The sequence below is a fragment of the Glycine soja genome, chromosome 20 (genome assembly GCF_004193775.1).
Source record: "Glycine soja cultivar W05 chromosome 20, ASM419377v2, whole genome shotgun sequence".
Classification (NCBI taxonomy): Eukaryota; Viridiplantae; Streptophyta; class Magnoliopsida; order Fabales; family Fabaceae; genus Glycine; species Glycine soja.
In genome coordinates, this window is record NC_041021.1 from 49,618,018 (window position 1) to 49,635,191 (window position 17,174).

General features: G+C 34.4%; 2 protein-coding genes and 1 long non-coding RNA gene across 3 annotated transcripts; 2 read left to right on the forward strand and 1 right to left on the reverse strand.

Moving 5' to 3' along the window:
* The first annotated feature begins 4,824 nt into the window (after positions 1–4,824).
* LOC114402796 (E3 ubiquitin-protein ligase ATL6-like) lies at positions 4,825–6,252 on the forward strand. The gene has a single exon (XM_028365472.1). It carries the CDS (start codon positions 4,830–4,832, stop codon positions 5,865–5,867), a length of 1,038 nt encoding a protein of 345 aa, XP_028221273.1. The 5' UTR covers positions 4,825–4,829; the 3' UTR covers positions 5,868–6,252.
* A 2,695-nt stretch (positions 6,253–8,947) lies between these two features.
* Positions 8,948–10,893, forward strand: LOC114401598. Its single transcript, XR_003664305.1, has 4 exons — positions 8,948–9,050; positions 9,202–9,273; positions 9,375–9,443; positions 9,586–10,893. It is a non-coding gene; the product is annotated as an uncharacterized LOC114401598 (long non-coding RNA).
* Positions 10,894–11,236: 343 nt separating this feature from the next.
* On the reverse strand, positions 11,237–14,763 carry LOC114402500 (probable serine/threonine-protein kinase PBL7). The gene is made up of 6 exons (XM_028365099.1): positions 14,268–14,763; positions 13,735–13,988; positions 12,627–13,012; positions 12,209–12,338; positions 11,929–12,018; positions 11,237–11,852 (listed from the first exon to the last, which is right to left on the reverse strand). Exons 1-6 carry the CDS (start codon positions 14,569–14,571, stop codon positions 11,691–11,693), a joined length of 1,326 nt encoding a protein of 441 aa, XP_028220900.1. The 5' UTR covers positions 14,572–14,763; the 3' UTR covers positions 11,237–11,690.
* Between the last annotated feature and the right edge of the window lie 2,411 nt (positions 14,764–17,174).

Here is a 17,174-nt window from a genome sequence, read left to right on the forward strand (position 1 = left end):
TCGAAACTAATAGAGACTACCTTTAAATTTTCACGTAAATAAATAGATGACTTTCTAACGGAGAGATGGGAAGGCTTCTATTTTTTTTTTTGTTTACGTGAGAGTAGAAGGTTCAAGTAGTGATACCAATGACTTAATAACGACGAAAATGGTTGAGTTATGGATTTTTTTTATTCACACGAAAAAAATAGATATGTAGAAGTTCGATCTCCATCAATAATAAAGTCATTTATTAGTTCCACTTATTTAATAAGTGTTTGTTTGATTTAGAGTTTAGTAAAAATGATTTTAATGAAACTAATTTTAAAACGTTATATATATTTAGAATGTATATTTAAATTAATTGCATATCTATATTAGGAAATTAATTTAAATATATCGATAATTTTATAATGTCTTTTAATTATAAAATGACATATATAATAAGATTAATGACTTTGGTAGCATTAACCCCATGAATCAAATTACGTGAAATTATTCTAACTTAATTAATAATTTTTAGTTTAACTTTTTTGCATTAAGTATTTGAAGGAAAATTGTTGCATATAATATTTTCATATGGCTTGAGCATAATTGTTTCCTATAAATGAATGATACAAGTGATATGTATAGAAAAGCAATTCACTTAAAACGTGTTTCCATTAGGAGTGTTTTTGGGAAAAAATAACAAAAACAATATGGGGTTAAAAGGACAACACACACACACACACAGGTTGGGAATAGCAAAATCCTTATTTGCATAGGAGTAAATGCGTAATTGTCCGCAAACCGGAAATTCAAGCTGCATGTCAATGAAGGAACACCATGATCCATTGACCCAAACCTAATTTGGACACTTCGTGGACTCAACAATCAACGCTGGACAGTTCTTCCTGCACCTCATCTTTGCTACTTGCGCCTCCTTTAACTTTATAAGTTTTACATAATTCCAAAACTACCCTGCAGCTCCCCTTTGTCTGCCTTCTTAAATAACTATTCTAGGATACTATTTTTGGTTTCCAGAAAAAATAATTCAGAACAATCTCAATACTTTTGAAAAATAGAATATGAAAAAAAATTATGAACCGACGACAGTCTGGTAGAATAAAATAACTTGGGCGAAAATCAAAGATTAGCAAATCGTACAGTCAGGATCTACTTATCTGCAGCAAAGGAGATGCTACCCAAGTTCCTTCATATAAGCAGGACACTTCATTAATTGCAATTTGTTTATACTACAATTGAGATTGCGATACAAAATCTAAGGTGCATGTGATTCACCTCCGCAGACTAAGCTATTCTATTGATAATTTGTCTCAAGTAAACTGGTGCCTTGAGATCCTAAACAAATATAGAAAGTTACAAATATTACAATACTAATATCATAAATTTATGAATCGTGTGTGTATGGTGAAGCGGTCAGGAACTAGTAGACAATTAAAAATGGAGAAGACACACTGAGTAACTGTGGACGATGACACTCTTGCATCGCCTATTCTACGGCAAACGCACTTGCAACAGTAATGGTAATGTTGGGATTTTCAAAATTACAGGGTGCAGTTAGCAAAACATGGAGTGCAAGGTAGCAACTGCTGTTGCATCAATAAGGTTCATCCCGTGTACTCACGACAAAATAAAAATAAAAAGGCCATATGGTGTTGTAGCAAATGAAAGATTTTGACAATGACAAAAATCAAGAAGCAAAATACGTTTCATGACGTCTTTAACTAAAAAAAAATCATACATTTAAATTAGTTTATTTTATTCCAATAACAACTTGTAATTAAAAGTGACTTAAAATAGTTTGAAGAAGAACAATTTTACTCCAATAGTAACCGGTCTACTTTACGTTCATAAGCTAATAAGACTAAAATATTTTCTCTAAACTCATATATAAACAAAAAAATAAATTTGTTCGTTGGACTTACACAAATAAATTTAATTAATTTTTGTCCTACTTAATGCTATCAATCATTCTTAAAACACCTTTATTTAATTCTTTCTATTTTTAATAAATTTTTTTATTCATGATAACAAATTTTAACGAAAGATATTTTAAAAATAATTTCATTTTTTACTTGAAATTATTAAAATTAAATGATGTCTATTAGATTTTTTAATTAGTATGAAATTAGTTATATGTGTTTATATATAAATCCAGAGGGAGTATAATATAAGAGTTTGATAAAAAAAAAATAGAATCAATAAAGATACAATATGCGATATAGTCTTAAAAAAAGATACAATGTGGCTTTTTATATTATTCAATGTTTGATACACTAAATAATTTCTTTGAAATTTTATATCTTATCATAATTTATGTTTGAGATGGATCAAAATAATATCATAATATGATTTTTGTGACAATATTATTATTTTATTATAATTGCGTGATATTTTTTAATTAATTTCCTAATAATCTTGTTCGACATTTAATACACTTTTTTATTCTTTAAATAATAATTTTTCATAACATTTATCTTTAATATTTTGGCATGAATTATATATATTATTTCATTTTGTTAAAATTGTAAAAATTATAAAAAAAAACTAACTAAAAGATCAATGAGACAGTGATAATTGTAAAAGTTATCAATGATAATTATAGAATAACAATTCTAAACCTTCTTACGACGCGCTTTTGTTAACTCTCTTGCTTTCTTTATATGATAAATATTAAATATTTTTTATATTCTTAAGACTTTAATACATATACATTTTCTTTAATACTTTTTTTTATATAATATTACGTTTTGATTATATATATAAGAGAAAAATACTTATTTCATTAAACAAATAAAGATAGTTAAATTAGTTAAATTTAGTAAATAATTTGTTATAAATTTAAATTTCATTTAAAAATATTCATTTAAAAATATTCATATATTTAAATTATTTAAGTAATGATTATATTTAATGACACCATTTATATGAGGAATATTTCTTTGGGTGTCACTTATATTATGAGTAGTCAAATGAATGCATTTACTTTCGTGAAAAATGAAAAATGAGTGAATGTTTCAATTATAAACTTAGAATAAATTATTGGCATAAAAAACAATAATTAATTAGTAAACCTACGATAAATTAATGGCATGAAAAAAGTCAATAATTAATAATTTAAAAGTGGTCTATATTTCTTATGATTAGAGGAAAAAATATTTTCACATATATAATGGAAAAAATAACACTAGTAGTACAAGAGGATTTGTATATACGATTATATAGCATTGATCATTTTATAATGGATGATTGCAATGCAACCATGGAATGGGCGGTAGACGAAACATAGGAATCATGTCATTATTGTTGTTGAGCTCTATGCCGTGAACAATTTTGGTAAAGGATTACTACAAGCATCAATATTCAAGTATACAAGCGCACCATAATTGAAGTATGAAGATAACTTCTTAATTCTTTTTTCAGACACATATATCAAATCAATGTAGCCACATGGGGGACCTTAACCATAGGATGCATAATATAAGGGCAAAAGAAGTCTACACTCGATGACTTAAATGTATTAATAGAAAGAAAGCACCATTATGGTAACCAAGCCAGGAATATATAAGTTGACCACGGACATCCTTCTGATCATCATGTGCAGTATAATTAATTATTACCACGTAGAATAACCATCTTTCACGCCAAGTGAATACTATTATACTATTTAAGAACTTATATATGCATTGTTGAGTATAGCTAGGTAAAGAAAAAAAATGGAACTGAAAGATGATTGAAAGTGGATATTAAAAGAAGAAAATATTAGGGTAAATATAGAATCGAACCAATTGATACAAAACAAAAATGAATATAAAATATTAACCACATTAGAGTCGGGGAAAGGACTTTATATGAAAAAAATATTAAATTATAAAAATATTAATGGTTGCGTCAAATCCTGTCTATGATAGTTGTTGTGTCAACATAAACGGTACTATATAGCAGCCGCCAACAAAATTAGCTTCCAAGGTTTTAGAGTTCACGTGGTACTCGACACAAATCCCACCACGCTTAAGAGTTGATTTTCCACTTTTTAGAGTTAACTTTTGGGTGACGCTAACGCACTTGTTTTTTTTTTTTTTTTTTTTTTGTAGTGTTCTCTTGAAATTATTGGTCACGTGAGAGGATTTCCCTTGGAATAAGATCATGCATGCATTTGACCTTATGGTTGGTTTTGAACAAACTGAAAATAATAAAATAAATAACCGTTGAAAAAACATAATAAAAAGGACACTCTATTATTATTTTTTATTTATAGTTTAAAAATATAATCAATATATGATTTTTAAGGAAAAAAACAATATATTTGTAATTCGTTTTGTTTATGCCTTTTGTAATTGGAAAGTTAAAATCAATAATATTTATTTAAAATTACTATTAATTCAAGCAAAAATGTGAAGGACTTCTCTTGCATACATCAAATTTATGTCTTTTAAATATTCAATTTTTTAAAACTTTACTTATTTGATATCTATTAAAAAATAATAAAAAGAACATAAGCTAAATAAGAAAGAACTCATTTATGATAAGAAAAACGTTAGCAACACATTTTTTTTAATTGATTAAAATTTACAAAATTAGAAGAAAAAAATATTAAATGTGATGTAAAATTCAATTAATTTTATTACTTTTAATAAATTTTAATCAATTAGAGACTGTATCCAAAAGAGTGTATTTATAACATTTTCCTTTTGATAAATATAATGGTGAAAGACAATAATAAATTATATTGTAATTTATATAAATCATTGTTTTAATAAAATTTAATGAAAGTACAGGTGGAACTTTTAGTAAAGATTGCACGTTTCATTACAAGAAAGTTAAACATGATTGTATGCACAACTTATATGCACCCCCACTCTCTCACTTGGTCCACTAGAGTGACCCAGATGAATTACTCAAACCGAAATGGAGGAATTTGTATCCTTCTCTTTTTCTTCCTCCTTCCTTTTGCTGCGGCACAACATGGCAACCAAAACGAATCGTATTACAACAAGTTCAGCCCTTCCATGGCGATCATAATCGTGATCCTCATCGCCGCGCTGTTTCTAATGGGCTTCTTCTCCATCTACATCCGCCACTGCTCCGGCTCCCCCTCCGCCAGCATCCGCAACCTCCCTGCCGCCTCCGGGAGGTCGCGGCGCGGCTCGCGCGGGCTCGACCAGGCGGTGATCGACACGTTCCCGACGCTGGAGTACTCGACGGTGAATATCCACAAGCTGGGAAAGGGGACGCTGGAGTGTGCGGTGTGCTTGAACGAGTTTGAGGACACCGAAACGCTGCGTTTGATCCCCAAGTGCGACCACGTGTTCCACCCCGAGTGCATCGACGAGTGGCTAGCTTCCCACACCACTTGCCCCGTGTGCCGCGCCAACCTCGTCCCCCAGCCCGGCGACTCCGTCCACGGAATCCCCATCCTCGACGCTCCTCAAGGCGTCGAGGCCCAACAGCAACAAGACCCCAAGGCCGAACCTCAAGTGCTGACACTAAACCAGACGCTGAACCGGAACCGCACCAGAGGCTCCCAGTCGGGCCGGCCCCGGCGGTTCCCGCGCTCACACTCGACCGGCCATTCTTTGGTCCAACCTGGCGAGGATACTGAACGGTTCACTCTGAGGCTTCCCCAGGAAGTTAGAAAGCAGATACTGCATCGCGCGAGAAGCTTGGTTATCTTACCGAGAGAAGGTAGTTCGCGGCGGGGATATCGAACCGGTGAGGGAAGTAGCAGAGGGAGGTCCTCGAGGCGGTTGGACCGGTGGGTTTTCAGCATGGCGCCGGCTTTCTTTGTGAGAGCGTCGTCGATTAGGTCGCCCAGGGTGGCCAATAACGGCGCCGACGGAACTTCCGCTACTGCGCCTTTGCCGCCTGCTGTGGAGTCTGTTTGATTTCAATATTTTATTGTATTTATCGATTTTTCTTACTATAGAATTTGTAAGATGTGTATAATATTTGGCACACGTTGAAGATAAACAACTGAAATTCTATTCTGGATCACGATAGTTTCCTAAGTCGTAATCTTGGTCATCAGTTCAGATATCAGAAATTGGGGGTAGATATACAGAACTGATTCCTGTTCGAAAGGGTGGGGAAGGGATGTTTTCTTGTTTGGTTGATGGCGCAGGACATTGAATCCACAATTATGGGAATTATTAGCATGTTTATAAATTAGGACGTTGATGTTGATGCTATGTTAAAAAACTCTGCATCACTTTATACTACTTTGTTATTTTTGTTTTACTAAGAAAAATAATATATTTTCTTGTTAACTCTTGGTCTTCTTCGCCCCGAGAATTTTGCATGCACATTGGACAAGGAAGTTTCTTCCTAATAAAAATTTAAACTTTCATAAAGCGAAATTATCGGCTCTACAAAGGCTGAATTCTTTTTATATTTTTTCCCAACTAGACTCATACTTGAGTAAAAAGAGAGCGTGTCTGTGTTTGTTCTATGATTTTTCTGGGTCCATATGTATGTGAGTGTGTGTTGTGAAAGACATGCAAGAGAATGAGGTGCCTTCAGCGATAATGCGACTGCGTGCGTAGGAGACAAGAACCAAAACCTCGTTGGTGTTTCTATTACCAAAACCTTCTAAAATTCGCCACATATGCCCAATATTCAGTATTCTTGTTGTGGTACAACCACAACCACTGCTCTCATGTACTCTTTTGCCTTAATTTGTGTCCTCTAAATCGAACTATATGCTATCTCACTTTCTTGCCTAATGGTTGCTCCAAGTCCTCTTTCCTATTTTGCATTACAACGAACTATGCATAATTATATATTAAAACAAGTTACTGTAGTTTTATATATGCATAAAAAATATTGTTAGGGTGTAAGAACTTAATTATTTAAAACATTTTAAAACCTAGGGTGTGAGTCTGACTACAAATTTTTATAAGTACTTATTTAAAGATTTGATCAAATTATAGAATTTAAAAATAACTTCACTAACTTTTTTTAATCACTTAATAACTTATAAAAAGTTTCCAAAATTTCACAACATATGTTATTAATGGTAATAAAGGAGTAGAAGCGGATCGGATCCAATCCGCGAATCTGCTAAATCCAATCTAATCCAGTTAAATAGATTTTTATGGGTTAGATTGGGTCATTGAATTAATAGTTTTAGTTTAATAAATTCAATTAAAATTTGATGAGCTTAGAATTTTAGATGCAACCAAAGCTTAACTCGATCTGGAGCCCTTACATCCCTATTAGGCAGCAAGCACCATATTAACACCTCGTTATAAAATCCATATTTTAGCCCTCTAATTGGAACTGAATTTAAAAGTCTTAATCCTTTCCTAAACTCTGTTCAAAGCATAGTCTTGTTACTCGTCGTGGGTGATTACGACTTCCTTGAATGAATATGTATTCTTTTCTATGAAAGTGTTTTCGTTCTGTTCGAAGTTTCGAAGGTATTTCGGCCCCACTTAGTCACCTACCCTTAGTGGTTGTGTCTGTTGCAAAGAAACGTTCAACAAATGTGGCTGTTAACTACTAACTAGCTGCCAAGTAGGACACTGCATAGCGAAACGAATTTCAATGCCTCTCAATTATTTATGCTTGGTAGCTAATGTAAGGGGGCCAATTCTAGCAATTGTAGTAGTGCTTAAAGTAGTACTAGTAATTAATTGGACAGAAGGGGCACGTTGAATCAGTGAGTTTGGTGAACGCTTCTGTCTTAATTAATGGACTGTAGTACTAGCAATTAAATACAGCACTAGTATCTTTAATTATTAATTGATGGCTTACTTTGTTCCTAATGCTTAATTTCTTGTGTTAACTCAATCAATTTGTCTTCCTAAATGAAGCGAGCCATCAGGAGTCCTTTTTTTAGTTTAATTAGTAATTCAATTCAAAGTTTCCAACTACTTTCCCCACTTTTCACCGGTGTTATTTAAAACTAGTAGTAGCTACTTGCACTGTTACACAGCGCACAGAATCCCTGTTTCAACACTTGCTAGCACCCACCCACCTATTGCTTGGTGTTTGCCTTTAATGATGTATCTTTCAATAGCCACCAACCCATGCCACCAATAGGGATAACGTGAAAATCTCCACGAAACTTTTATCTGTTGCTATGTTGTAGCAAACATTTGCACTGCCTTGCATTAATTAATACCACATTAGACTTGGTATAACAAGAGAGTTTTTTTTTTTTTTTTTCATGGGATGAGATGTGACATTTACAGTTTTGTTCTTGTATAGATAGATCGCTGAAGCTGGGATGGGAAAGAAATCAGATGTTATTTTTTTAGTATAAAAAGTCTTATATAATAAAATGTAAAATAAGTTATTACTAATAAAAAAAAAGGGGTTGAAATTTTATAACATAAATAAATACGTGATAAATTATGAATACATAAAAGGATACTCTTAACTTTTCATAAGATATTTACATTTGTGAAAGGAAGGAAAAGAAATAATTTGTTCTTTATGTTGGAGCCTGAAGGAGGAAGCATAGGAAGTGGTTCTTATCTCCTAGCTAGGGTGGGTTGTTCTTCTGAAGATGGTCTCTTTGTTGAAAATATTATAAAACCAGTCCCCATCCGATAGACTTCAGCTACGAGGGGAATAACAAGAACGGGTGTCGTGTTTTGCAAGCTACCTTTCTTTTCTCCCTTTTCTTAGAAAAAGCAACCTACGTCCACAATGACTGAAGGAGAGTCACAGGAGCGTTAGGCATTAGATTCATAAAGAAAACCCACTAACTTCTCCCATAAATAAATTTTATTTAATACAAGATAAATCATACAATCATGATTGACAAATTATCTTATTTCACATAAAATTCTCTCATACGTATCATGTCTGTTATACGGCCCATGGTGTTCGAATGGGCCCATAAAGATCTCGTTTTAGAAGGCCCAAACTCGTCAGTAAGGCTCTAACAAGTCCAATGATTATGTAAATCGGAGTAGCCTTTCTATTTTAGCAATGAACAATATAGAGTGCAGCACAAACAACTTAAAGATTTAACAGTAAGAAATCTGGGTAACGCATTTCACGACCTGGGCAAACTGCAAAGTTTTCCATGCATCAATTAAACAGATTATCTATCAAGGGTATGGTTATGTTTTATACGTTTTCTATTCATTAATTTATTATGGGTTTTAATACTTTCAAAAGCAAAGAACTAAGGATGCAGTTCGTAAATTGTTTAAATTCTAAGCATGGCTATCAATTGTGCTAAAGCTATTTTACTTTCAACTGTAGCTAACACATGCCCTTACAACAGTCCGGCATGTTAACAAGACTGATGTAGTCACCCTCGGTACCACATTTGGGGTAAGTTTGTTGTTTTTTAGAGCACATTCAGACTTCAGACACATATATTGATTGACTTTATTCAAAAGCATTTTCATCAAGATGTATTCTTGCCTTTTCAGTCTCTTTGTAACATTATGGGTGCATCTATGGAAGATCTAGCTCGTTGCCCTGGCATAGGAGAGCGCAAGGTATATTACCAATGGTGAAAGTGTGATGGGACAAAGATTTGCTCTTATTTTTGTTAGTGTCTGTTGCATGATTTTGAGCCGCAGCACGCCATGATACATTAACCAAAAAAATCTGAATATTTTGTACACTTCCTGATAACAGGTCAAGCGCTTGTTTGACACTTTTCATGAACCCTTCAAGCATGTGGAATCCAGCCGGCAAGCCATTCCAGAGACTTCTGTCCAGAACAAGCCAGCTAGTCCGTCCAGTCTCATCGATCAGGAACAATGCTGAATCTTCCTCCTTGATTGAAGACAAGCATGAGGATGCAGAAGATGTGAGCTAACGTAGGAAGAAAGAACTTGAAGTTACTGTCAAATCTGCCCTTTCTGCAGCTTTTGCCAAATATTCTGGTAGAGTTGGAAAGAGGAAAAGCACTTCACAGGTGGAGAAAAAAGGAGAATCAATTATTTCCAAAGAATCAGAAGCTGAAACATAAAATTACCATGAAGTTTTTCACTGGTTCAATAATTTACCCATAAACAAGATAATCTCATGAGATTAAGAGGCTTCATTTTTAATCTCTATGCATGTAAAGCCATGGAACTCTATTGGGAGTGTAAAGGGGAACATCTCTAACAAATGAAGAGGTAGTTAGTTGTAATATGATAGCTGAACTGTTAGGTAGTTATGAGGCTTTAATCAAATGGGAAGGAAGAGAAAGGAGAGAGGTGGGGTCATATGGTTATAACAACAAATCGAGGGAAGAATGGATTTTCGGTTGTTGAGAATTGAGATAAGTTGGGAGGGAGAGTTAGTACCTTTGAAATTCTTGATTTGAGTGATATTCTTATCTTTGTAAATTCTGTCTACCTCGTTTTCTTGATTCCGAAACCACATTGGGAATTTTTGTTTAATGTTTCTATTAGTTCTAACCTATTTTCCAAGAGACATTATCTATCAAGCTCCTCTTCTAGAAGCAGTCTCTGCCAATTTTTTAATTTTATTTTGGATCTTGCCCTACCTCCGCATACATTATTGGGGATTCTGGAGTAATATAATAATAACTACGTAACGTTTACTTAGCAAAAGAATATACTAAGTTGAGTTATAACCCCACTTAGGAACTTATGATCTATCTCCTAGGTATTTTCTGCTCATGTTTTGGATATTGCATTTTTCCCCATTATATCAGGATGGGGCTAGAAAAGTGATTTTCATCATTTCATGAAAATGAAGAAATATCCGACAGATTGTTATGAAGGACATTCAGTTATCCAAGTCTCTACGTTACATCATTCAGAGTTTTGGCTCTTTGTTGTTCGCGTTGGTAATATTAATTTATCTCGATTCTGATATAAAGCTGCAATTAGTTTGCTGATCTTTTTATCATGAAATATCGGTTGATATGACGAGTAGGGTTTCCTGTTGTGCTTACATGCTTTTTGGGGAATCCCTTGCATTCAGCCATACGCCAGTCATGTAAGCCCAACAGGTCAGCATTACTCCATTATCCTTCACGTCTGCATGTTAGCATTTCTCCATATATAATAAAAGTGAATTAGCTTTCAATATAGTTGTCCTATTGCACCTTATGCTAATGGCTAAAATTGAGCTCTCTGCCAATTTCCAGATGGAAAGAAGCTAGATTCCATCGATCTCTATGCAAGGGTCTAAGTGGGGGAGCTCAATATTAAGGTCGTTTTCCGTTGGCCAAAAGTGATTCAGTCTGGTTTGAAGTAAGTCACTAAGTTTGTTTTCACACGGTGAGTTATGGGATATAGCTTTTGAATTTAGAGGAAACAAAACTCTCTTGAAAGAATGGATCTTTAGTTTCATCATATTTTACAGAAGAAATGTTCTGTCCATATATTAGCGACATAATTATTAGAAACTTCAAATTCCTCTTAATTTTGTACCATGTATCTTAGCTAGTATGTCATTACAAAGCCAATCTAAACAAGTATAGATATTAAAATGATATGAAAAAACATCTAGAACTAAACGTGTCCATGACTGCATGCAAATGATTTTATCCTCATTGTCTTTCTGCTTTGCATTTTCTTCCTCCTCTCTTCTCTGTTGTTGAAGACAGTAGGGATGACGCAGTCCTACTGATGAAGGGTGAAATCGCACTTGTTTTTTGGGGCCTAATGTTTGTCCAAGCACTATTTTAGTCCAAGAACGAATAAAACTTTATTTCTTGGCTGCTTCTGCTTCTGCTTCTGCTCCTCTCAAACAGAATGTTGAAGAAACATAATGCTCACCTAATGACTTGGACTTGGCGTTTGTTTCTGAAATCGTAGGGAGCTAGATGAACTAAGAGAGGATTGGTTCCTAACAAGTGGTATCAGTGATTGTACAACATCTGTCATGAGCGGCCTGTAATCAGCTTCTGGCTGTATGCACATTGCTGCAATGGCAGCTATCTGTGAATACCATAGTAGCAGAAATGAGAGCATGAGAATGAGATAACAACAATGACTAAACAAAACCAAATTTGACCTGAATTAAATCCTTCTTTGAGTACTGTCCACGTAGAGCTGGGTCAACCATTTCAATCACCTTTTCTCTGTTTGTCAACCTTGGGAGAGCCTGATGAATAACAAATATCATATGTTACAAAATAAAATATGACAGTCATCGTTACAGCTTAGCTTCCTCACTAATATTTTGGAATGAACACTTAGCATTTTTTCTCCTTTTGTTTTAACATAAACATAAGTTACATAATCTATTTTATTCTTTCAAAAATTGAAGAGTGCTAGTATTACTATTTACTAACCCAAGAGACAAGGACGTGTTCTCCTGGGGCCCGCTTGATATCAACTGGCACACGTCCCGTGAGCAGTTCAAGAAGAACCACACCATAGCTGTAAACATCTGACTTTGTAGTAAGCTTACCCATGGCGTACCTACACCATGCCCAAATTCAAGGGACAAATTAAATATATGCCATAAGTTATGAAGCAAATTATAAATATATCATGAATGGTCCGCAGTATGAAATTTCTATATGCCAAAAATCATAAAATTAAAAAAAATTGCAGCCTGCATGATAGGGACTTGACTGTGACCATGTGCATGTGGTTCTTTTTTTTAACACTGCAAGTTATGTACTGGCAGTGTGGGTTGAGACTGAAGATAAGGCAGGGTACTTCCAAATGACATGAAATGGGGTACTCGTAAATCGTAATACTTACTCTGGTGCCAAATATCCAGTGGTCCCCAACATACGGGTGGAAACCTGACCGTTCCTCTTGTCTGATCCCATCTTAGGCAATCCAAAATCAGACACCTTGGCACGCAAGTTTTGATCCAGTAGAACGTTGTTACTCTTGAAGTCTCTGTGGATCACAGGAGAGACTGCATGTTCATGCAAGAATTCCAGTGCCCTGGCACAATCAAGGGCTATCCTCATCCGGGCCCACCAATCCAACGGCCGAGTTTGATCGTTGAGGGTGTGAAGATGGTAGTGGAGGGTTCCATTGGGCATGTATTCAAAAATCAATAACCTGTGGTGTTGGTCAGCACAATAGCCAAGTAACTCCACCGAATGAGGAGAGTGCAAGCGACTCAGGAGATCGACCTGCAATAAATGTCATTTAGTCTTCACACCCCATGTGCTGGATTTGAATAAAGCTCACAATGTGAGTTGGCAAGTGGGATGGACTCATTGAAAGATAAAAGAGATTTGCATTCCAATTCTTCATGGTCCCAATTTTGGTTGCAAAAGGCCAGAGGCTTTTTTTTTTAAAAAAAAAATTGACAGGAAATGTCTTACTGTCTGTATTTTAATGACCTAGGAATAAGTTTTATTAATATTTTGATTCAATAGCAGTGCATAATTCATTAATTCTTGATAACATTCACCAACAAAAAAACTAAACTTGGATAACTTTATTTTTTAGTTTTATGGAGGATTCTTTTAATCATTAACATGCTTTCACAGTTTAAAAAATATTCTAGGTTAGAAGATGCTGAAAAGTTAATAATTTATGCCCCTAAGGAATACCAATACTCGAGTCAAATGCATGCCATGAAGGCATATTAAGGTTTTCACGTGATAGGTTCCTTTCACATTAATATAAAACCGTTCGTTACGACTTATAAATTTTCATAGGCAACCAATACAAGTTTCAGCTTACCAAAAGACAAAAACAAAGTCTCTGAACAAACTGGATCTAATACAAGGAAAGGAGACATAGAGAGAGATGGAGCAAGTAACAACAAGAAATAATTAAATCTTTTGCGTACCAAAAAAGAAGAGGATATAATAAGTAGATCATTAAATGAAGCAGAGTCACTCACCGCTATTCTGAAGGCACGCTCCCCTTGCTTACCCTCAGTGTGAAGCAACTTAATTGCTGCCATAGTGCCATCACTTAGAACACCTCTGTACATCAAACCATGCCCTCCAATTCCATTACTACCAATCACATTTGCTTCGCTGAATCCATCCGTGGCAATTTCTAATTCCCTATAGGTGAACACTTGTACTCCTCTAAATTTAGGTGCTGGGGTCCTGCTCAAATTTCCCCCATTGAGACACCCACTTTTCGCATCTACAATTTAATGTATCCAAGCATTTATGTATTAGCTTCTATGAATATTAATTAAAGCCTCACTCTTTACTCCTCAAAGACTAGCAACAAATTTGAATTACTATTAAGAACAATTAATGAATTAATGATATAGTAGGGACAAATTCATGCGATCATCTGCTGCCTGAAAAAATTAAACAGTTGAAATTCCTAGCTAGAAATTCATGGTATCTGTATCTGCTTCACTAATTAAGAAACTGATTCCAATAAATTGATAGCATGTGATGTGTCACTAGTTACCTGGGCTAGAATTCAACGTTGTTGAAGTAATGAGCCTGCTGCTTGTGTCATGAAGCTCTCTGCTGTCTTCTTCGCAAGTTCCATTCTTGCTGAAGGATTTCTGGCGATGGATCAAGAATAAAACAACAAAAATGATAAATAGGACCGTAACTAAGGTGACCAATGCGATGATTATGAGAATGGTTTTGGAGGGGAAATGGCCATGGCTATGTCTATGTCTTTCTGAATGTAAGTGGTGTGGTGTGTAAGAATGGTTCCTAGTTGGTGGACCTGCAGGTACAGTGGTTGTAGTATTAACCTCCATGACAGACAACAGAGAAAAAAAATGAGAGAGAAAAATTAAATGGTTTTTGTTTTGATGTCAGAAAGAAGTTTCGGATGGGAAGGCAGGGAATTAAGAGAGAGTGGGGGAGAGTGGAAGATGGGTTTTGTTTATAATAATAAACAAAACAATGAGGGGTGCGAGTATTTGCAAGTTTTAAGCCTCCTTTCCTAGGAGGGCAAGTCACCTTCTCTCTCTCTCTCTCGTGAATATTAAATCAAGTGGTTTTAGTGTACTTCATTCGTCTCTTCTTTTGTTACTTTCTAAGGAATTGTCTCTTTCTTTGTATAAGAAAATCTTGAAAGCTTTTGCACAATCAATCTTTCACTCATGCTCTCTCTATAATCATTCCCTAATTATAGATTATATACATTCCACTTTGCTGAAACAAGAATGTATTTGTAGCATGTCTTTTTCTCAGTCTTCTTTGGTAAAAGAAAACAAAAAAGATAATTATGGTTTTGGCTGGCTGATCAATCAATTTATACCTGCTGTGGCCGCTGGGAGTGGTCACTGGTCAACCAGTTAGCTCTAGGTGACTGTACCATCTAACCAATTGCCATTTCCACCAGTCACTGCCAATAACAATACTCCAATTGCCACCTGCAGAACTCAAAATTGCAGAATTCAATGCTTAAATTTGTACATGCTTTCTGATTGAGTAAATCATTTTTCATTATGCATCATCCTATATGGTTTAGTTATTTTCATTTGGCTATGAAGGCTAACTGAAGAATGGGACAGAAAGACAAACAAACTTGCTTTTAGATAATGCAATTAGATAATCTAATTAAGAAACTGAAATAAGCCACATACCCCATGCAATTTCCCCATGCTTGCATCTATTTTCAGCATTTTTAATTGGATTGCAGTACTGATATGTAAATCTCCTAGAAGAAAAATGAGATCATAACTTATTGTTTTCACATGAATGAATGAGAACCAAGAAATATAAAATTTGGTATTTGTTTTGGACCCATTAGGGGTTTGCCACGCTACCTGTGGTTCACGGTAACTACTTAAGCACTTCACTCGCCATTTACTGTAATATAAGGCATTTTATGTCTATAGGTATATTTCTAAGCCTCATTTTACACATTTCCTACACTACCTGTCTTGGACGTTGGAATGTCACTATAAGTATTTACAAGTTCTGCTTCTTACCAGAGGTCATTACTACTCGTCAAAGTCGTCTTTGTTGCCTGAAGCATCCACCAAGTTCAGAGATACCAAAATTCCTTCATAGTCCAAACAACATTCATCTAATATAATAGATTAAATTTAAAATTTAGTCCATAACATCATTTTTCGTTTTAATTGCTGTATGAAAAATTTTATATTTTGATTAATTTCAAACTTGAAAAAACATTTACAAATCCATTCCTACTATTTACCAACATTATAACCATGTTAAATTTGTCCGTGTTTAATTTTCGTTTTAATTCTTAGACGAAAAAGCTTTACAATTTGTTTTGATTTTGATTCCTATATTTGACATTTTAATGTTGGTAAAGACCCTACCTAAAAACGAAACTCTAATTACTACGAGTGTCCCGTGGCAAGAAGAAGTCACAGATCCCTGACTGTTACGGAAGATTGGCAATCATAAGGTTGGCAATCACATGCCTTTCTGTCGTCCATAAAGTTAAGTCGTAAAAACACCACAACAGGAAACATTCTCTTTCAAACTTTAAACACATTGCTAATGTTCAATCTTGTTTTGTGATTCGCTGCCACAACCTGGGCCTCACCAGTCACCATTATATATTTATCAAACAAGTTAGAAATTCATCAAATAACATTTGCTAAAAAGGCAATCATCCAATTGGGTATTCCTCACCTACCAATTTAATTTGCATACCTAATCACCACTTTTCCCTCACTTATCACAGGATTGCCCTTATCTTCGCTCAGCTACAGAAAACCTCGTCAATTAAATAAATAACAATACTACATAAAATTATTCCCACTTCCCTAGGTAAGAAAAGTACTATTCGAGGGAAGCAGATTAAGATCACCTGTTTCCAGTGCAAGCGTAAAACTAGAAATTGTTCAGGGAGTTCAATATTTAGGGAGTAATCTCGCATGCATATCTTTGTTTTTGTTTTTTTCCCTAAGAATTTGGGAGTGTAAAACTTCAATACCGGCTAGCTATAAGGTTTTTAAAAACGTTATCCTAATTTGTAGGTAATCCAGCAATTTGAATTCAACTAGAAGATAAATTATTTTGCACTTATGACAAAGGTTCCACTAAACTCTAAAATATATAATGGTGACACAATAATGATTTTTGTAAGCACAATAATGATTCATGACAAAGGTTTCATACCATCGACGTATTTGATGGTAGGTTTCATTTTCAATTAAAATAACACGTGAAATATAAAAAGGTAAAAATAAAGATTATAATTATTATGTACATGATAAAACTTAAATTATAACATAAGAAAAGGAGCATTTGAAACTTTGATTGTAATATATTGTAAAATTTAGTTTAATTGATTGAAATTTACTGATGATTTGTAATATATAATTAAAATTATTAATGAAGAAAATTAAGCCTTCTATATTTCGTGCAATTCGTG